Raw genomic sequence first — 23,040 nt, 5'->3', positions numbered from 1 at the left:
TTTTCCTCCATCCATAGCAGCCTTTTAGTCCTGATTTATTTTTACACCTCCCTCATGTGCTCTTCTTGGTGTCTTCATCACTTTGTGTCCCTTCCCGTCAGATGCTTATCTGTGTGCTGTGTTTTCCCAGGACCTTGCCCGTGCTGTTGGTTCAGCACATCTCTCTTGCTGACTGAAGCCTTGTGTGTTTTTGTGGCCGTACATGTGTGTATGAGTGTATCGGCGCCTGCCTTCTTGCATTGATGTGCAGTTAGAGGACTTCCTGTTGTGCTGTGACATTGATGCTGGTGTTTGCTGCCACTGCAGTTCACTTGTGGCCTTGTCCCTGCTGTTGCTCATTTGATACTTTTGGAAGTGTGCACACAGATCCGTATATCTTTTCTCTTTTCTTAGGGCTCCACCCCTCAGTACCTCTCAACACACCTCTTTTGCATTTTTTACTCTTATAGGTGTGTCTTCTATAGCGTCAGACCAATGAATTGGCCTGGCTGATATATTTGCCACTGTTAGCTTTGTACAGATGTAAACAACAAGAAATCGCAGTACAAAATGCCAAAGATGTTTGATATAATTAAAAACACTGATGCCTTAACATTTTTTCTCTGCCACATTTTGGTCACAATTACTTCATAAACAAATGTAAAGGCCCAGTTTCACAGTGAGCAATTTTCACAAATTTCCTTTTCAGTTGACAGATTTCCTGTATTTTTGTTTCTTTTTTCTGCACTCTTCTCTCCGGTTTCAAGCGGCCATGGCTCATTTAGCAAAAGGTGATTTCTGAGCACTAATCAGCAAATTAGCAATATTTTAATCAAATCAATCTGAGAAAATGTTACTTTTTCATAAGTATATAATAAAAGTCGCTCACCACACTACCCTGACACAGGCCAGAAGTAGTTTTTAGGAACTGTTAGGAAATATATGTTTTAAAAAATACTATCCCTATGGAACAAGCCTAAAAATCCAATATCAGCTAGACTTGGTCTGCTGTTTTTATACTTACTTTTTTGATTTTTTTTATCCTTCTAAACAGTTTCTAACCCCCCACTCCAAGTCATTTTCAGCACACTAGAGGACACACCACTGTCACTTGTTTTAAACTCATCCTCACAACCTTTGTCATGACTAAGTGTTTGCAAAAGCATTCATATTCATATGCCCCCTCCCATCCAAGCGCTTGGCCAAACCTCCTGCATTGCAGTGGAGGAGCACAAGAGATGCTCCGATGCATCAGCGACGCTGAGGAAGATCTGGAGATTGTTGCTTGGCTGGCAGGCGTAATCTATCTTGCCTGTGAAGACATAGCTTATAAAGATTCAGAAACTGAACTGAAGTTTGAAATTAATTTTAATGCATCCTGTTAGATGGCAACAGAATTCAATAGAGATGAGGTCATGCTTTGAATAAACCTATATAAGACTCCAAACAGGCCTCTATCCTACGAGTTATGAGTGACATATTTTTTGCTACTGTAAAATACCCTCCATGTGTTCCACATAGCTCAACTCAGTCTGATTTACAACATATGATATAATTGTAATGATTGGTGCATGTGTGATGTTGAGTGGAATGATATTCACCGGTGAAAGTATGCAAATTTATGGGGATGATAATCGGTCATTTGAAAGCTGTCGGCTTGATTTAGAGACTCAAGCCATGAAAACCTCCAATGAAAATCTACTTTCTTGGCAAGCATGTGTACACACAGACACACACACGCAGATATAGACACAGACACACACAGATTATTCACAATCCCCCTGAGAGCGCTTAGACAAATGGCATTTTCACATGTTAAAGGTCAAAATTGAAATAGCCGTTGTGAGCATAAATTTGGGTTCTCTACAGCTTCTATGGCAGAAAGTGAATCATCATTATAAAGCATTACTTACTTCAGGTTGAAAAACCACAAGATTAACTGCAGAGGAGTCTATTCTTGACCACATTAAGGTTCGTGTCATTCAGTGAGCAGATTGAGCAACATGTTCCAGGCAAGATGGAGTGTTTTGTCACATTAAAGTGATAATCGGTGCTGCATCTGTCCTCAGAAGAGTCTTATTTTGTATTTCTGTTTCCTTTTTGTTGATCCTAACCTCAGATGTCCAGAAATAGACAAAAAACAATAGAAAAGAAAATTATGAGAAAATGAGTTTAATCAAATTTGTATATGGTGGAATTTTCTTGTCGTGTACTTCATATTTTGATCTGTAATGTCAGCATTCGTAAAGCTTCAGTTCACCTTGCATGTCTCTAATAGTGCCACCTCTTAGTGGCTCAAATCACATGGCAGTGTTGCTCACGTTCTAAACATTGCACCTATCACTATCAGCCAGATCGGTTTTATTGAGTACAAGCAGGACCTTCTGGTGTATATTTTGAACATTTACTTGAGAACATCTCCCATTTTTTTGAGGAAGGACGAAGCCAAGGTTGCAGCTGTTCCTGCACAGAAAACATGATCCTCCCTCTTTCATAATACATGAGTCACTAAAAGCTCCTTTTGCTCCTCAAGCTGTTTACATGATGCTCACTACATGATCTAACAGGTTCTCATGGTGTAGATGTGTGTGTCGGCTTGGTTATGTGCAGAGGTGGGAGATTAAGTTGCAGATTTTTTGATATTTCATCTTGGAGATATTCTCTTTCTTCCCATGCATGAAAAAAGAACTTCAGCATTTATTTTAATATATTAACCTCTTTTCTGTTTCTTCAGCTAATTTGAATGTTTTGGCTGGGAACGTATTTGTGCCAAAAGCAGCCTTTTAATTTGACTTCTGAATCAAAAACAGCCCAGACTTGACTGTGGAAACATCATCTCCTTAATTATATCAGTGTTATATTGTTCTGCCAACCTGTGAATAAGTTCATTGTGTTTTCTCACCACATCTGACACGAAGGTTCATACTTTCACTGTTTTGGTTACTTGGGGGGGAAAAACAGACTATACGAAGTCACAACATCAAATCCTGACAATATAATTATCTCACAGTTATTGTTTTAGCTCTCTTTCATAGGGGCTCTGATTTCATTATGGCACACTGTGCTGCATGAATTTGTGTGTGTGTGTCAGGGGGGGGGGGGTCAAATGTGTATATCTTTTTTTTTACTTATTCACATGTTTTCCTCATGAGTTTTATGGTGTATAAGTGCTATTAATGATGGCACTGCTTTTGCTCCCAGAAAGATGCTGCTGATTCAGAATTGGGTAACTATTCTCTCACTGTTTCTTTCTTTCTATCCCTCCTTCCCTCTTTTTTCTGTTCCTGTCTGTAGCCAGCCATCGAACTAAAAATCAATACACCATAAAGACAATGGAGAAGCCTCTTATTTACATCAATCTGAATGAAGAGGTGGTTTGTCTTTCCTCATATCCACTTTATGCACCTCAGGCAGAAGCACTCAGTTTACCTCCAATAACACACTTGACAGACTGTCCAGATAAGCAGCTAAACTCTCCTAAAATGCTGAGGCATAAAGGATAGGACGAGGCTGTGAGCTTAATACGTTGCCAGTGCCTCTGGCATAGCTGGATGAAAATATGAGTTTAGAGGTATGTATTTCCAAAGAGTGAGTGTGTTTTGAGCATGTGAATGCTCACATGTTGATGCCCATTGAGGGTAAAGAGCAGGAGTGATTCACAAGGCCACAGGGGGGCCCCAGAGACAGGACATCAGGAGGGAAAATTCACGATGACACACACTGTGGGACGTCATACACAAGCCCCTCTCACAGAAAACTGTACAACAGCTCAATATTGACTCTTTATTCATTATAAATTGTGCTGTTTGTTGTCTCATGTGAATTGTGAGAACATTTGAGGTAAACCTTTTTTATTTCAGCATCTGTTACAATAATCCTCTTATGGGTTCATGTTAAATAGGGGTTCTACTTATTTCCAGGGACAGGAGCTCACCAAACTAAGATGACATGACTTTGTTCCCAAAAGCATTTTGATTTTTCTGAGGCTTTTCCTCCATTTTAACAGTTACTTTAAGAGCATCGAGTGTCCTTAACCATGGTATTTCCTGCAAGTTTTGGCCTACAAACTACAAATTTCCCACTTCATAGGCAGCCATGTGTTCCTGTTCATTTCATGTCATAAAAATAAGTCAACTTGTACACAAATGTGCTTAAGATTAAAAAAAAAATCCCCATCATCACAATATTTTTTAGGAATTCGCCTTATTGTTTCATGTTGCAGCAGCTGCTTTAAAGCGCTGTCTTGCAAACTGTCAGTACTTACTGTACTGTAATGCTCAAAACATCTAAGATCAGTCAGGCTTTCTGATACAAAAAGCATCTATCTCTGCTCATTGCATTTGGTCATCAGGAGTTTCTAAAAATCAATAAACCTGGAAAATAAAATTTCAATTTTGAGGAACGTTTTTGGTTCGGGTCTGGACACAAATATGTGCTCAGTAATTCTTCTAAAAGTATTTTTTAACAGTGTAATTTGATGATTGTATTTTTGGCTCCTCTTTCATGAGCTACAAAAGGCATCCTATTATTATCTATCACAATGTGTATTTTCATGTTGATCAAGCTCCAGACGCAGACTAAACATTTCTCTTGTTAGAATAACACATTTAGATGCTCTTGCATTCTTGGCAAAAACACGCACTCATTGAATTCTTCTGAATTTGAAGTTTCAACAACATAGTTTGTCAGTGTAATGCTTTTTGGCAGCCGATGATCGTGTCTTGGACTTGGGGGCATCCTTCAAGTCTTTGGAAGCTGATTTACGTAGCATACTAAAATTAGTAAATGTGGGAGATCAAACTTGAAGAATAAGCGTTTTTACAAAAAGTCTTAAAAATCTTTTCAAAGCTAAAGCATTGCCATTTAAATTTCAGTATGGAACTGTGCCAAATTTGAAGCTTCATGCCACGTTCCGTTTAGTTAGAGCGCAAGCAAGTCGTCAACACTACACACTCACCTTGGTCAATCTTGTTTGTTTAACCGAGAGTTGATGATAATGGCAGAGACAGCACTTCTCCTAACTGGGCCACCGTCTCCCCTGGCCAGTTGAACGAGTGGTAGCTCCTCTACCGTGATCAGTGCGGCATTTACTGTGACTTAATGCAGCAGATAATGTGACATGCTGGGTGGCTTTCCTCAGGGAGCAGCTGAGTCTTAAGACTAATTGGTCCCAACTGTCAGCGAGTCTCATCGTCTCACAGAGTCCTTTTCTGCCTTTGAGTCACTTTTCTTCACCCGAGAGTCGAGAGCAGCCAACAGTTAGAACTACAGAGGAGAGTAAAGGAATTCATAGTGGAAAAGAAAAAGCACAGTTTGTCGTTGTTGATGTTGTTGACCAATTTTAGATACAGTATGTGTTCCAGATAGAGATTCAGATTCAGATGTTCATTTCATGCGTCTGTGAACTACTAAAAAGTTTTTGATGAAATATTGATTGTTTGCTTGGGTGAGAAATTGTTATTCTGAGGAACATGCAAGTTTTACTGTAGCCTTGGTGCAAGTTTGACCAAGTTTGCCTCGCAGTGATGTGCTTTTCTAGGTAAAATCAACTATATCTATTTGAGATGATGCTGCAATTTCCAGTAAGTTGTAGATTAAAAGATTTTTTAATGGTATTTATGTCCTAATGTGCAGTACATCATGGAGGATAACAAGAAATCCAGAAGAGGGTGAGCTGCAACTTGGTCTCAAATGTGTTTTTTTGCACATGATGGGCACCCCAACCTCTGCAGTATGGTCCCCACATGCTCAATGCTATTGTTGTGTATTTATGCATCTCTGTAAAGCTTGTGTGCCTTCAGTAACTGATTCACTGGCTGATATTGAGTGAATGTTACAGTCAGTAATGACTCATGATATGGTTGGGAGGGAGTGCTGAGATGGAATGTAGGAAAAGAAACAACCAACCCCCGAGGGCTTGGAAAACATACTCAACCTTAATCCTCAGCAGAGAGGTACACGGCTCACCCATCCCCCCAATTGCTCTCCAAATCCCCCAACCCATAGTCCAACATCAGCCATGTATAAACTTGGCCTTTGTGTTTATTCTACTGCATTATGACTGGGAAGCTAAATATGCAACCATCAATATTTTTATATTAACAGTGGAACCACTTCCCATGTATATGTGAAAGGGGGCACTCATAATAATGAATTTACAGATAATTACAACCGAGTCTTGTGGTTCACAACTTTACTATTTTGGTTCACTCTCTGCACTCTCATTAGTGTTGTTTCCAGCTGCAGCGAGCAGCTGTTTGCAGTGAAAAAGCTCTGATAAACTCTCTGTATGTCTCCTGTCCAGCACCAATCGGCAGACTGCCAAAATTAGCAGCTAGTTGGTGAAAATAGTGGAGCATTTAGCAGCTAAAGAGCCAAATATTTTTCTAAAGAGTTGGTGAGGAACGAAAAGCTGAGTGAATATTGGACTTGCTCTGTATGTGCTGGATGATGCTAGTTTATGCTGTCCCCATGTAGCCCTGTTTGTGGTCTTTACCAACTGCTGAGGGAAAAATTCTGGCTCTTTAGGTGCTAAATGCACCACTGTGTTCACCAGGTGGTCACTAATTTTGTCTGCTGGGCAGGAAGGGTAGAGTCGGTTTTTAAAGCTTTTTCAATGTAAATATTTGGGGCTGCTGAAAACAAGTCTGTAAGAGTGGTGAGAACAATGGGAACAGTGGTGTTGTGGGCTGGGAAACCAAAACAATGATCTGAAAGATGCTTTAAAGCAGTGTTTCTCAACTCGTGGGTCGGGACTTAAAAGTGGGTCGCAGACCCATTTTCAGTGGGTCGCGGGCCTTTGCCTGGGAAAAAAAAAATTTTAAGAAAAAAATCCTGTGCTTGAAGGGGATTTTTAATGCAGCGCAGGGCCGTCTTTTCACACTCCTTAACAGTAGGTGGCGATAATGCCCTGTAATGCTAATTGACACCTGCGATTTCACAGTATAGAAGAAGACCCGAAAAGTTTGTTTTCATGCTGATTGAGCGTGGCCAAACCCAAGTATGACACTGACTGCGAAATATGGATTTTCTTGCATTGTGGACAAAGGAGGACAAAAACTTTTGTGCAGCGACGTTTTTCACCTAAGGTTGAAGTGAGTGCTGCTTAATTTTCTTCAAATCATAATGTTTCAGTATCTACTGATAAGGTAATCAGAGGAAAAGTTAATTTTGTGTACTTGAATCTTTTTGAATTGCACTTTTTGTTTAATTTATTTTGAGTTTGTGGATAAAAACTGCTGCTGTAGGAAATGAATTTTTTCCATAGTGCAGTGTTGGTTCTCATAGATCCAGTGAGTGAGTATTCTTAGCTAAAGCTACATCATTTTTCTTTTTCAAAATACTTCTCAGCAGTCGCACTTTTTTATTTCATGTTTGTGCATGAAAGCACTGTTGAGTCTGTTAAAACAGGCTGAAGTTACTGAAGTGCTCTGTATGTTTTAACAGCCTCCGGATCAAAGGCTTATTAAGTGCTTCTGATTGAATATTATTAATACAGGGCTGTTCAGTGTGGATCCACTGATGCAGAGTTATCACAGCTACAGTTACATTAATATTCTTGAAACCTTGTGTCCCGAAGATGCACTTTTTGGTTTTGATTAAAATGCAGCTAATTGAGTGTCTCTCTAGCAGCGCCACCTGCTGGTCGTTTTGGTTTATCCTTAAACTTGTTTTTTTGTGTTGGCATACCGTGATATTCTGCACTATCTGAGGTTCAAACTGCACCACCTTTTCATTAAATACATTGGAGAAGTTGAAAATTTTCAATTTGGGTCGCGGCTTGTCATTAAGGAGTGATGGTGGGTCCCGAAGCCAGACCAGTTGAGAACCACTGCTCTAACGCTCCACAGAGCTGAGGGGAACCGTCAGGAGTCTGATAATTCTCACACTTATCGAGTCTATTGCAATTCTGTGTACATGAAAATATGTGATGGAAAACTCCTAGCAGATGAACGGCATGTACAGTGGGCCCAAACTACACCGGCCTCAGCTCAGTTTGTGGGGAGGGAATCATCACCTATGCCCCCAGTTTAATAATAACACTCAGACAGAAAAGCCTGTTAATTAGAGAAATACAGAGACACCCTGACCTTGCTGAGTCCACCAGCTCTAATGTACGTCCAACAGCCCCTCCTCTACACACCCATGGACCATGAGCAGCTATAGCAGCACCTGTGGGATTTTCTGCACCATCATATTTCCCTTAAGACCCACTTCTACAGCCATTCGACTGTTCCACAGCTTAGAACTCTCAATTCCTAACTGCCTACTCTCTGCTTGAAAAGTGAACCAATAGTTGGCTCTTTGGCATTTGGACTCATGGTGTTAGCCAGGGCAGGCTGCTTAGACAGCTGTGGGTGGCAGTTTTGTCATTCAGATCTTCATGTCAGAGCCAAGCTCAACTCCCCAGATAATCATCTTTCACAAGTTTGCTTTTTGAAGTTGAAATACTTGCGGTTGGTTGTTTTCCACTCCTACTTTGAAATGCAAATCAATGCCATGCCTGGACAGAATGTCGACATCGGGGTTTGTTATTTGATACATGGACGTACTTTATTATTATTATCACATTTCACAAAATCACAGGCTTAATTAGGAAACTCAAATTATATCCATCCCTAAATGCTATGTTATTTAAAGCCTTTGAACCAAGTTGCCGCCGTTCGCCTACTGTACAGTTACAACTGGCTTAAAGCCTGGGAGGTTTTCAATCCACACAGAGGGCTTTCATTTACTCCCATCATGTGCATGCACACACACACACACAAATGGCCATGTAACCATAGTATGAGAGAGTTGTCATTCAGTCGTTCACTGAAACCTATATGGGGTCTGTGTTTTTTCATGGTCAACCTTTTTTAGGTTTGACGTAATCCTTCGAACTACAAAGCTGTAAACACAGCAGAACTCAGCCAAACTGGTGACGCACAAATATAATCTGACAGAATTCTAATATTTAATCTTATGGAAATGTCTCTACTTAACTTTTTCTCTCTTTCAAAAATCCATCAGACATGCAGCTGTTCTCATGAGGTTCTTAGCCCTCCGATTTTGTCAGCATTTATCGGGAAAGTATGTAGGTCAATCTGCTTTTCTTTTTATCTAAAGCCATACAGATATGTAGCAATTCGATTAATATTTCATATCTATACAATCAGTGATGGCTGTTATCGTGTTCAGAGGGTTTAGTAGTCTAAAAGGCAATCATGAGGGGAGGGAGGCTTGGTATGGAAGAAATGATCAAACCTTCTGTACAGATAGTACACGTGTGTGCCTTTTATATCTCTAAATCCTTGGGTAAACTTCTAACATTTCCATCCTGTGTAATCATGCCATGCAGTTCCAAACAGAGCAGTAGCAAAAACATGGCGGCTCGTATAAAATCTGCCTTTTCTATACTGGGACTTTTAACTGGGATGTTTTGTGATATTGAGTGGCACAGCACCATTTCAGAGAGAGAAACTGTCTCTAAAACTAAGCCAGTGGTGCAGTCCATGTGGACTGTTGTTCTTTTATAATGTGTTGCCTGGACACGGTTGATCCTTTTGCACACTGTAATCCATTTTCCGGTGTTTAGTCAGTAAGCACGCTATGGCGTCCCTATGCGTTATATCACATGTCCATTTTGCACGCTGCGGCATATTACACAAGTGTCACAGGCTTGGAGCTCCTAGTAGGGTGACCTGTCTGCAGAATTAATGAATTAGAGGTTTATAGGATTGTGGTTTACTTTCCAGAATCGGTCACTGTCAGCAAAATGTGCTTTTACACCATGGAATGGACTGCTTTTCGCTTTTGAAAAAATGGCCATAAAATCTTTTTTTATTGGTTTAAAGTTGTTGTTTTGGCTCTTCGTGTGTCTACCCTACCAACAATGATTCATGCTTTATTGTGCATGTCTGGCAATGATCACTGTGTACTTTAGAGGAAATTTGTACGGGCCGGACATTACTTCCAAGCACTTTGTCAAAAGAGAAGAAATGTTTTTGCTTCATGAGACAAGTTGAGTGTTTTTGAGGATGAGAAGTGGATTTTTTCAGGACAGAGGGCAAGAGGAAGAGAAGTGTCTGAAACTCTGATCTTCTCTTCCTCGCTGTTTCTCTCCCAGCCAACTTGCGCTGTATTTTTTTCTTGTCACAGCTGATGCAGGAGATCAGAACAGCTCCACTGTGTATTTCGTGTATACACACACATGCTGTAGCGCTCCTCTCCTTTGCACTCGTTCCACCAGTGAGTGAAGGGCTTGGTGTGTTGTGTTGTGAATGTGTGCGTGCGTGCGTTTGTGTGCATTCCTGCCTCTGGTAGTTTGAACATCTCATCGCATGTGAGGAGTACAGGCTGTATGGACTAGAGGGACAAGAGACAGACAGAGAAAGAGATGAAGAAAGAGGGAAGAGGGAAAATAGGACGAGGTGAAGCCGATGATTGTGCCGGAGTGTGGCTTTGAGCAGGCGGCTGATGACGTGAAACGCTGCACACACATCTGGAACAGCTTGAGCAGCTGCACCTGAAGAGAAGGGCTCCTCCGCAAAGCCTCTGCCGGCACTTTCTCATTCTCCCTCGTGCCCTTTTTTTTCTCTTTTTTTCTCTTGCTGTCTCTAAATCTTTCTCTCTCTCTGGTCTCTGCCTGTCGGAGCTCTGGAATGGTTACCCGCTGAGCATCAGTAAAGAAGAGCGAGTGAACCGAAGCGAAAGAGAAGAGGAGAAAGAAGACACAAGAGGACAGTAACATGGGAAATAATTATTTGGCATGAGGTAGGAGAGAGAAGTTGACAACCATATTATGAGTGCAGAAGAAGAGGGCGAGCACGAGAAATATACAGGATTGGAGAAGGAGAGAGTGTAAGAGACGGAGAAAGAGAGGCTGAGAGAGGATTAAGAAGCCGGAATGCGCTGACATTGGAGACCTGAGTTTCTGTTTGCATTTGGCACAGCACGTTCTGTCACTCTACAGGTTTATCCACACATACACCTTTTTTATCAACACACACACACACACTGTTTGCTTTGGAGGATGATCCCAGGAGGCCACGCCAGGAGAAAAGAACACCTTCCAAGGAGCTATTAACCCCCCACCCCTCACCCTCAGCTTGCCTTCCACCGGGCTTCCCAAAAGTGCCCTCCCTCCCTCCCTCCCTCCCTCCCCCTGGCCCTCTCAGCCTACCTGCACTCGTCACAACACGCTGGAGCAGAAAGTCATAGAGTCACACTCGCTGAGGGCTGAGAAACCCTGGATTGCCCATGGGACACAGCTGCAGTCACACTGGCTGAGAAAGACTGAGGAGCTTTACTGATCCGCTGACCTGAAGGATGTCCAAAGCCTCTAGGCTGGCCCGGCCCCCCTCATTAGTGGCCGGATCCAAGCTGCCCTCCCCCAGGAAGGAATGCCCTGGCACGGCCGCTGGAGCCGGTCGAGCCCGGGTGCTGACCGTGGGGGAAAAGCTGATGAGGGCAGGTAGTGATGCTATCCTGAGCAGACAGAAGTCTTTAACGGCCACTGTGCCACAGAACAAAGAACAGAGCGAGACCCAGAGTGAGACTCAGGCTCCCAGCCAGAGTCCAGGTGAGAAGGGCCAAAATATGGAGATGGTCCCTCCCAAGAGCAGGATCAGCCCACCTAAAGCCTCAAGTCAGCAGCAAGGCTCTCTGCACAGTAAGTGATGAAGCAAACTCAATTATCTAAATGCCAACTTGATTTCTTCTGCTTTATTTATGTGCAATCTGTTCACATCAGAAACTTTATTTTCAATCCATGAACAGATTCCAAAGTTCAGATGTAAATCAGCTGCCATTTTTGCCTAAACTTGGGAGTGTGATCTGGTTTGTCCTCCCTCACTAATCTGTCATCATTTGTTGGTCAGTTCAGCATGCAGGGGGTTAGGCTTGTTCTGCTTGCTGTGTGTCTCCTGCCATGCTAGTTAATTGTGTTGTGTACTATATGGATTAGGTATTCCTGGGTTATGTAGGATCGCCTTCCTTCCCTGTAGCAAAGGATGGGATGCTCGTGTCCTGTTTGGGTAATACATCCACACATTTTGAGGTTTATCGAGCACAAAAACATTTGTTATGCTATGTGGCAGGATTGTACAGCTGTGAATGGTATCACTGTCACTCACTGTCGGTATCATCATTTTTTTTCACCCTGACAATACAAGATAAACAGATGAATTTCTTTGCTCGTTTTTCAAGATATTCTATCAGGAATGCACACTTGCGCTGATTGGCCAAAATAGTATCATGTCTGATGACAAAACCTGGTTCACCTTTTTTGCTGGACCAACCTTTTCCTCCTTGCCTTGTGGGTCCATAACCCTGCTGAGCCATTCATTGGCCTCATTGGAATGAATGATGAAGCTTCGTTTTTTCAATGCAGTGCTATTGCCCTACATGATGCAGGATAGAGAAATAAATGTTCACAGGATCTCTGTCACTACCCCACTGACTCACTCTCTGTGGGGTGCAGATTAAGAAATGGGGGCCAAGAGGTTGAGGAAAGTGGTCTTATCATTCCCATTTGGCCTTCTCACTAGCTTCCCAACTCTGCAGGGCGCCAGCTTTCAAGATTTTGTCAAGTCGCAGTCATCTCACACTCTCAAAGCCAAGTTAACCAAGATTGTTCAGAGGATGACTTTGTAGACTTTGTGCATCCACTGTTAGCAGCTGTTGACTGACAAGACATTTTTTTTCCATCTGTTGAAATGTTTACTGTCAGTCACTCCTGAATCACACTTGACTGTTGAACTTGTACTCAAAGACAGAAATTGGGAGGTGTAAAGGGGCTTTAAATATGTAGACGCAGGCAACAAGGGTAAGTCAAGTGAATGACAGAAGGAGGTCAGGAATGTGAGCAGGGCATGCTGGGAAATCAACAGGTCTTGAGCTGTGTCTGTGTGAGAATCCCTCCCTGCAGTAAAGACAGGTTTTGGGTTATAAGGGGGCAGGTTTGTACGGGAAAACAGATGTTCTTCCAGTCTCTTCTTTACACAAATAAATGGCCTCTCTGCAGCGCTGATTCACTTCTCAAGGTTTAGGGTCAGTGTACCTTCAGTTCACTTGGTCCTAAATGCAGGTTGAAAGAACACTGATATAGTTAAAGGTTCTCTATATGAGGTCTCGGCATCTCGGCCCAAAACAGATGCCAGCCAGATCTTATTTGTTCTGTACACAACTGCTGACTGATAATCTCGCTTAGCTTTTGTGCTACTGTGTTAGCTCAGTAGCTTAATGGAGGCTGTCACTGGGCAGCGGCTCTGATTCTTTTTTCTGGTCTATTTTGCTCTGCCAGGGGTTTGCTCACTGAACAATTCACGGACTCACATGCTCATTGCCATCCTGACGAGCAAAACAAACGACAGAGAAGCTTGGATTACTACCCACATGTAGACACACACGAGTGTGACTTCATTCTTTGCTCAGGTCACCATTACTCCTCTTTACATTGCAAATAGTTGTTAAATTAATGTTCTGAATGTCCTTTAAGTGAATTTCCTTTAAAAAAGAATCTGAAATTTTACCTAAAAACCTTCGTTTCCATCTGAAGACACGGAAAGGTTCCAACCCCTCTTTTTACAGTCTACGTCTTTCGTCTTTTGTGTTCTTTTCTCATGTCCTCCCTCGCTCATCGCTTTTCCATTCTTGTGCGTCTTTGTCTTTCTGCTCTCTAACACCCTCTCCACTTTTGTTTCTCTCTGCGTCTTTCTTCTCTACATTCCTTTTTTTATTCCATTTTTTCCTGTTGTGTTTTGACAGCAGTTGAATCAGTTATTGAAATATGTCACCGCCCGCCCACACCTACATACGCATAAACTCACAAAAGACCATCAAAAAGAATAAACGAACTGTGCATTCTCTGCATTTCACTTTTGTCCTAGTGTGCGTTTTCAAGTGTGAGTTTGGAGACAGCGAGAACTACATTTCTTGTTATGGACAGTAACTTTGAAGTTCTACATTGAAAAGGCAGTGCTCCAACAGTCTGGTCTCTCTAAAAACTAGCTTTATAGTAGACTGGTTCCACAGCCCTTTGATATATAACACTTTATTTTTACATGCCAGGTCTTCACTTTGGGGAGCTGCTATGGACTACATGGAGCCATGTGCTGCTTAAGTATTTGGATTTTAAATAGGCCAGCACAATTAAATACCCTTTCACTGCAGGCTAATGGGCAGCTCATCATATTCCCTATCCACTTATGGCTTGTATACAAACAAGGCTAGTTAATGTGGGGGGTTCAGACTATGCCAGCTCTCCATCTCCCCAGTTAATGCCAGTTACGGGGCATGACGGCAGCTAAAGCACAAGCCCACAGGGTCAGACAGAGCTGATGTACACTGCACTGGCAGACGATAAGTGCCTGTGACAGGTGACATTTCCACTGTGTGAAAGCTTCAGAGCTGGCTGCTGTTCGCCAAAGGGCCCAATTTCAGTCTGAAAGTGGCAGCCTCCACCGAAAGCAAAATCCGTTTGACATTTTTTCTGTCCAGAGAGGGTATAATGCGAGTCTCAAGTATAGGTTCAAGTTCAGCTTTCTTTTGATACTGTATGACATTGCATCAAACCACTGTTCAGCAACATTCCGGCTTATTTCTTGAGGCGCCTCTCATCCTTGACACGCGTCTTTATTTATTTATTATTATATACACTCAAAAAAACATTGAACATGTGTGATTTTTGAACATCTCATTACAAAACCAAAAACAGCCTCCACCCTTCGAAGATCTTTCAACAAGATGGGAAGCCTGGTAGCAGGGATTTGTTCCCTTTCAGCAACAAGAGCATTAGTAGGATCAGGCATCGATGTTCTCTGATAAGGCACGGTTCGCAAAATTCTTTCCAAACTTGTTACATGAGGTTGAAGTTAGGGCTGTGTCAACTCATTTTCCACAAACGTTTGTTCAAATCAGTGTCCTTTCTGAAAAGAAGTATATTGGTCAATTAAAGTAACCTATATAGTATAATTCCCGTGCTCTATAGTTGTTTAAAGTGAGATTGTATGTTTTGTAGTAGTTAGTGAACTCATTGTAATATTACACTATTACCATAATATTATTATATGTTATATTATAGCTAACATTAGCCTCCACAAGCTACTGGTCATACCAGACCCAGTAGTATCTGCAATACCACTGAGCGTATCAAATGAATGGTGTGTTTTGTTACTCATCATTTCAAATATTTCAGCTGTAAGAATAAAAATGTGTTATTTTTCTCTAAAAATGCACGTACTCAAACTTCAGCGCTTTTATTTTTGCTTGCCATTATATAAAGCTAGATGTACTCATCAGCGCAAACTAAATGAGAAAGGCTAAACAATTGCTGCAAACATCTGGAAAGGTCTAGGATTTAACCTCCTTTTTGCTCTCCTATCAGTCTTTGCTATCTCCAAATGTTCCAGACTCCTTCCCCTCTTTGTGTCTAGATCAACTTGAGAGTGTTTCATCTCCTGTGTAACCATGTGGCTCATTTGAACCCATGCCCCATCCTGCAAGGATTTGCTTTCAAGATGCACTTGAGATATAGTCACAGCTCAGATTTTCGGATGACCTCACCTTCTCGTGATTGAAAAGGTGAGTCAATAAAAGAAACAGAGAACGGTGTGTGATTAGGGCAGTGCTCATAAGCTTTGTCTGCATTTTTTTGCACTCATCCAGACACGTTTTGTGTTGTTTCTTGTCTGATATGGTTTTGCAAGATTTGTTACCACATCAGTACAATATGTTGGAAGTTGTTTCAGCCTGTTTTCAAGTGTCATAGGTTATTAAGACGTTGCAAGACGTTGCTCCAAGGGCATTAATGTACATATGTACTTGACAACATGGTTTACAGCATATGGATGTGACTCATTGGCAAGAGAAGTGTAACATGCTTTTACATGCTCACTGTATAGTGCAGTGTGCCGGCTTTCCTCAAACACTCTGAGAGGTGTGTATCTATGACAGACTTTTTCACAGATGCTGTCTTACTTCCTTTTGGAGAAAAAAGTTGAAAAGACAGCTTAGTGTAATGGGAATGAGTTTGAGGATTGGGATGTGATCACCCATTTCTTTGACACTGGAGCCAAGAGTAGGGATTACATTAATTGCAGGCTCTTGTGACTCTTTAAACCCCCAGTTGTCTCTCTGGGGTTTTTTTTCTTTGACGACTATCAGGCAGACCGGAAGAGTTATTAAGATTACAAAATACTCTCCCTCCACATCATTTAGCCCACTAAAACGGATGTGTAGTTCTGATTCCTCAGAAACCCATTTTAATTACCTTTTTATGTACATATCTGTTACAGAATTGGATCATTTACAAGTTTCTGACACACTGTGCAGTGTCTTCAAAACGCTTTTCACTCTGCCAAAAGGGAGTTTGAGAGTGAGCTCCTTTGTACTATGCAGGCTTTCCTTTTTGTGATTATCTGACAAATTTAAGTCCCTAAATATGGGGTGATTTTAAGCAATCACAAACTTTCACTGTATGGATTTATAATCATATGTTTTCCCTTACCATCATGTCTGGCTGTCTTGTTTCTTTGCTTATGATAAAAACATTAAATCCTTCACACATTCCTGCAAGAGAGTGCAAGTTTTGAAATATAAGAACATGAGTAAGAGGCGACAGTATTTATAATCCATTTACGTCAGTTTCTCCTACTTCCTCCGTATTTGTCTTTGTTATGGTTTTAGCAATGATTTTTTTCTTGTATTGACTAAAGTCAATTAGAGACTCTTAAAAAGTTTTTAAAGAACTTTTCCAACAAATGTCACAGGGGAGGAAGTGAGAATGCCTTGATGTTTTCTCAGCTGTGGGAGACAACTCACCTTTGTCTTTTCTTGTCAATAAGTACCCGATGACTGGAGAGAAGTCCAGTGAGTCATCAAAAGCATGGGAGTAGGTGAGTTAATGGTGCGCTCATGGACCTGGGGTCTGTGTTCAGAAAATGAGTTGATGTGACTCATCCTCCAACAGAAACAGACAATAATTGGGCCACTGAGCAAGAAGAAAGAGCTTTGCTTATGTGACTACTCATGAGTGTGTGTTGTAAGTCCCCCAGTTGGGTCTGTTGTGTGTTTTTCTTTGGGGGGCGTAGCTTGGGGCAATGTTGCTTCTTCCTGATTCCTGAGGCTGTGTGGAGAGAAACAGCAGAGACAGCAGAAAGGATTGGCTTTCTCTGCATGTCAGATTAAGGATAAAACAAAGGCCTTAATCTCTTTAATGCCCACCCTGACTCCAAGTCCCTAGGTTTTCACTTGTTGAAGTCAAACTGATTACCATGTCTACATCTTTTGCATGTTTACTTTCCAGTGTGGCCTGTTAGTTTGGCTTGATTACACAGAAAAGTCTTCAAAGCTAATACTGCAAATGTGGCATGAAATTCCTTCAAACCAGACATCGAACTACTAGATTGTTTTTTCAATTTAATGTAATGCGTGTGTGTGTTCTACCCCGAAGCTTAAATGTGGTTAATTCAGCCCAGTAAGGGGTGCAAGTGGATGCAAGATCTCCCTGAGGGTTTTTTTTCTCAAAGAGTTGACAGAGAAATCAATATGTCTCCACCTCCCTTCTCAGGCCCTTTAGACCTCCAGACAAACGTGATGTGTGTGTGTGTGTGTGTGTGTGTGTGTGTGTGTGTGTGTGTGTGTGTGTGCGCGCACACGTGTGTGTTTGTATCTGTTCCCCTGTATGTTTGATGTGGGCATAAGTGAAAATGCACATAAATTGCTGTCTGCACAAACTAAATACACTAAACATTCACACTTGTTTCTCCATAGTTCAGATGATACAAATTGAATTCCTGCTGTTTATTTCTTTCACGTCAGGGGAATAGATTTTCCATTAATACGTTTTATTAATATTACATTAATATTTAGTGTTGTTGGCGGTACGCATCTGTGATCATCTGTGAGAAAGATATTTGGTTGAGGCCATTTAAGTAATTTTGTGTCCGTGTAACATACAGATCAGAAAAGATGTTCTAACAGAATTGAGTTCTAGCTGAAGCCAAGGAGTTGATTGGCATAGCGAGCAGAAAGACTGGAACCAGGTGGAAAAGACGTCTGCCAACACCTTAAAGCTCATTTTATCTTATATGTTTAATGTGTACACGCACAAACTAAACACAAACCATCAAAACATAAAAACAACTCATGGTTTTACTAGTATGTATTGTAACTTTGTCTTAGTGGCTTTAAGGTGACGACCAAACTAAGGCCCAGGATACTAATTGAAAAACCCTCCCTATATCAGAGGTGAAAATATGTCCCTTCAAAACTATATGTACTATAAAACTAAGTCCTACCACATTGCTATTACTGTTTAATATGTTGTAATATTTACAAAGTAACACCATGAGTGTTTAGTGTGCCAGCATTAAAAGCAGTTTTCCCTTAACACTTCCTCACCTAGGTCCCCAAATCACCTTGTGTAATTAGATACAGTATATTATCATAAATAATAAATAAAATGAACATGTGGACTAATTCACTGATGCACAAACTAACCTGTTGCTTTGTCTTTTCACTTTCTCTTCCCTTTTCTTCTTCTCTGCCAGGACAACATGAAAGTAGCCTGTTATTACTTCATATGCATTAACTATAGTTAATGCAATACCCTAGCTCAGCTTAAAAAAGCTTCACCATATTTTAATCACATATTTATAATTAGTACATGTGTAAATAGTGTCATGTGTTCTATCTGTTCTTTAATTCCATTTTCACTTGTAATTTGCATGCAAACTCGATCTACCCAACAACCGGGCTAAACATTAGCAACCTGCAGCAACACATCAACAGTCGCCTTTACAGCAAAAGGCCTCTGCGAAGGCCAAGAGACGATTAGCCTCAGGTAGCATAAAGGTGGGCAGCAAAGAGAAACCTGGTCCAATGTTCAAAAGCTCAGTAATTAACACCTTGTATCTTGTGTGTTTAATGTGTGCACAAGTTTTTGGTTTTACTCTTTCATTAATCTACGTAAAAAACAAGAACCAACAAGAGCTTTCGAGGTTTGGCTGACAGATTTTTGAACTATTGATGGGGCCAGGCTTGCTGATGTCCCCTCTCTCTAGTGTGTATGCTAAGCTAAGCTAATTTCCTCCTGGCTCCAGCGCCATACTTAACGTACAGACATGAGTGATCTTGATCTCCTCAACTCTTGGCCTAAAAGTGAAGTGTTTGTCTCAATCTGTTCCTTTGAATAAAGCATTGTGTTACGTTTGAATAAAATGTTGAAAGTGAGAATAATAGCAGACTAATTGTGTCAAAGTACAGTATGTCGTGATCCACCGTGGGGAAGCTACCGCCGGCTGCACACTCTGTGTTTATCCTGCATTCAACCTTGTCTTAATCCACATCACATGTCCTAATGATATGACAAAGTGCAAGGTGTGATGTGACAGTACGATGATTTCTAAATTCTTGGCATCCATAACAAAGCTTCACGTTACTGAAATGACCACACTGCTTTTGCATTCCATCAATGCTGCCATTTATTTCCTTTAATTTCTGGGTCTAAACCAGAATAGAAAATTTGTCATTCCATCATGGAACTGATTTTCCTTCTTTGTGTTGTCACTTTCTTAGAGACTGCGAGTGCGTTATCATTACCTCAAGCCATGACAGAAAGAAAAGTGAAGCTGTGACATTGGTTTAGAAGAACTTGTGCCCTTTTTACCTTTAGCCGACACTACGTGGCCAAGTTCACACATAAGTGAGATCACAAGATAACAATGAAAAGAGAAATCAATCACTACCCCACAAATATGTCCGGGGATTTTAGTTAAACCACATTCTTTGTTTACGATGTTTCATTGGGTTTTCCTGTGATCATTGTGTAGTCTGTTTGAAAAATGTAGAATACGACTGACTTTTCCTCTGTTGAAATACCCTTTTTTGTTAAGGTCACGTCCCAAATGAGAGCTACAGTGATGCTCCGTTGAAGCACTATCAGAGTTTTGAGTTCTCCAACAGGGCAGAAAATTGAGCTTTTAAGGGCATTTCTTGAAAGCATAGTTGTGGTTTATGGTCAGGAAAAGGAACTGGAATCAACACAAAACAGTCATGTCTCTATTTGTTGTTGAGGATTGAAAGGGCCCTCTGTGTGTTTGCCTCTTGGTTGATCCCTGAAGTTTGTAAAGGGAAATGGATATGTCATATATCATATCCACTTTGGAATAGAATGTCTTAACTTTCTGCTCAGTAAATGCTAGTTATGCATTTTCAAAAATAGATGCCGCATTCATGTCTTAAGTAGCATTTTGGATTTTCCTCTTGGCTTTACCCAGTTGTCTTCTACTGCAACAGCAGCTTTTAGTGCCTCAAAACTGCCCTTGTCTGTCCCAGTTCCCAACACAACCAAGTCAACGAAACTGACAACACTGTGCTCATACAGAATATGTTGTGACAGTTACACAGCTCAGCAAATGACAGGGGTAAAAGGAAACTTCCATTTCTCACAAAACTGCAAATCTTCATCTATGATCCAGTTATAAGACTATGGAGAACATTTATGATTTTGTTGTCAATATGTGTCAAAAATTATGCTGCCAAGCCGTATTCTGTCTGCGAGGAATGGATCTATACACCAGCATCCTGTGCTTGAATATCACTTTTCAGCCAGAGAAGCTTATTAAATTCTCAACAGCCTTTTTTAATGTTGTGATGCAATTACATGCAGAAAAAAAGACTGAAAGTAAGTTCCAAGATGCCTGGATGCGAGTTTGTGGTTCCAACAGGAGCAACACATTACCCTCGTGTTTTAGCCAAGGCGCTGGCTCGTAAAGATTATTGATGATGTACACCATGTGATACGAGTGCTGAGCAGGATGAGGCTGCATTAAATCTCACTGATGTATAGTTCTCTTTTTCTCTCTCTCTCTGTCCTGGGAGGGGGCGAGAAAGGCTGACGGATGAAGAAGAGAAATTAAAAAATTGCAGGAGGAGAAGAAAATGCCAGACAGCGCTTGTCCCTGCTTTGCTTTTGTATATTTCTTTTTTGTCTTTTTTTTGGCCGCGTCAGTGGCATTTCTTGGTCTCAGTTCATCTGCGCCTGTGTGTGTCAATTGCGGTACTGAGAGCACAGTACGCTCACCAAACAAGCACAGGTATCAACGTGTATTTAATCAAGGTGCAAATGTGGAATGTGAAATGAAAAAAGTGTGTTTACCCACAGCTGTAGTTACCTGTGAGGTTGTTAAGGAGGTTTTTATCGACCCCTCTGACAGCATCCATTTCCCAGCAGCAAGTAAGCTTTTCACATGAGCCCTATGGCTACCGTTCCTGGTGCAATGCAAGGATACTGAATAATAGCTCAAGCAGCATTGAATGAGTTTCTCTTTTGGCAAAGGGCTGCATCTTTAGGTTTGTACGATGAGACTCATAAATTAGATTCACTCCAGGCAACTGTTGCTGTGAAACCCCCCCTCCCACCCCCCCTTTTTTTTCAGTGTCTGTCTAAATATGAAACTGATAACTCAGGCATTCCCCTCTGTTGGAGAAATATGTCAACTCTGTCAGTGTTTGCTCACCCAAAAATCTAGACTGCTTTTATTTGCAAAGGCAAACTGTTCCAGTTTCTCCACAGACTCAGTAGCTGGTGCGGGGTTTTGCTTTTAGAAATGGATGCCAGGAGTCATGAGAGTTTTATTTTTGTGGGAATCTCTAAATTTATGAGCCATGCTTCAGGCCTTCAATAGTGAGCGTCACGAACAGAGTATTCATTACAAACAAGTCCAAAAGACAATTCATTGCCAGTGTATGAATGGTGTGTTGGACTTTATTAAGGCCAGGCAGCTTAATTTATTTAGCACTTTTGAAACTCGGGGGCAAGTCAAAGTGCTTCACATGAGATAGAAAAAGAATGACATTCATTTAAACAATAAAAAAATATGTTAAAGTAGAATAAAATGATATTTAGAATATTCAATAAAATGAAATGAAATACAAATCTAATAGAACAGAAATACAGTTTGATTACCATTCGTCTGCAGTGAGAGTGATCTATGCTTATCCCAGCCCCAACAAGGGCCGGAAGCCAAAGTAATCACATTCATTACAAATTAATTACGGAGATAGAGATTTAGGGTATATATCATGCTGCTCTAACACAACAGCGAAGCAGCACAGTGCACCGAGTGCTTGTTCCTAAAGGGCACAGGGAAATCAGATGCTGCAGCATCCTACCGGTTAATAACCGTGTGTGCAGCCTAACTGTGGCTAAACCAGGAATAATTGAGTCAATTTTAAATGTACCTCATTTGCCCGTAATTGTCATGCGCCCAGCAGGGTCTCAGCCTGTCATAGTTAACATAATGACTGTCAGATAGAGAGGACGCCCTCGCCCTGCTCTAAAGCCATTAAGATCACTGTGACCCTTGTGCACTGAGTTATACTTTTCTGGCTGCGTGTGTTCTGTCAATGGAAGAAAATTAAGGGGACAAATTCAATTCATGATACAGATATCATGGTTTTATCCTCAATTATGTCCCTAACTTTGCAGTCTTACTTCTCTTTTGTAGAGTAAGATTTACTCCTGCTGTGCTGCACTGTGTACTTACTGTAACTAGAAATAAAACAGACCTCCTGGCCACATATGGAGTCCCTCATCTTTAGCTTTTGATACTGAGCAGGTTTCCTACCACCTTGCATAATTACACCTCCCAAACACTTGAGTCTTTGACATCAGCAAAAGTCTGGTGAGTTTCCTCTACTCTGTATTGGAGAATCCAATAGCTCCTGGCATGTAGCGCCCCCAGCTGTACAGCTAATAGGATTTCAGGTTGAACTTTATTCATTATGCCCACACTAGAGTTTCAGTCCTCCATGTAGGTTTATGCCTCCCATGCGGTTTTGTCAAAGAGTTTGATTTGACGTTTATTCATTTTATCCCTGCTAGCGCAGCTTGTTCAATTAGGCTGTGACTAAAAACTTTACTTTTTTGCCAAGTTTCTTTTCCCCTAAATATGAAGCACTGTGATGGGTTTGACAGTCGCCCTGTGCCTGTGAGCATCTTTGGTACATTCTTACAGTATTAAACACTAGAAACATTGAATCAGGGATCAAATGCACTCCTCCCCCACCCTCTCT

The 23,040-nt window shown here is 41.2% G+C and overlaps 1 protein-coding gene across 7 annotated transcripts in view; it reads left to right on the top strand.

The window, feature by feature from the left end:
- Positions 1–11,289: 11,289 nt before the first annotated feature.
- The window catches only part of LOC139220731 (sickle tail protein homolog), an 83,226-nt gene continuing 71,475 nt past the window's right edge, over positions 11,290–23,040 (top strand). For all 7 annotated transcript variants that reach the window (XM_070852554.1, XM_070852553.1, XM_070852556.1 and 4 more), the window contains exon 1: positions 11,290–11,632. In XM_070852554.1, coding sequence (XP_070708655.1) covers positions 11,290–11,632 — 343 coding nt within the window. The remainder of the gene's footprint in view (positions 11,633–23,040) is intronic.

The sequence above is a fragment of the Pempheris klunzingeri genome, chromosome 21 (assembly GCF_042242105.1).
Source record: "Pempheris klunzingeri isolate RE-2024b chromosome 21, fPemKlu1.hap1, whole genome shotgun sequence".
Taxonomy (NCBI): domain Eukaryota; kingdom Metazoa; phylum Chordata; class Actinopteri; order Acropomatiformes; family Pempheridae; genus Pempheris; species Pempheris klunzingeri.
Note: the sequence above shows the minus strand (reverse complement) of the source record. Positions and strands in the feature narration are given on the sequence as shown.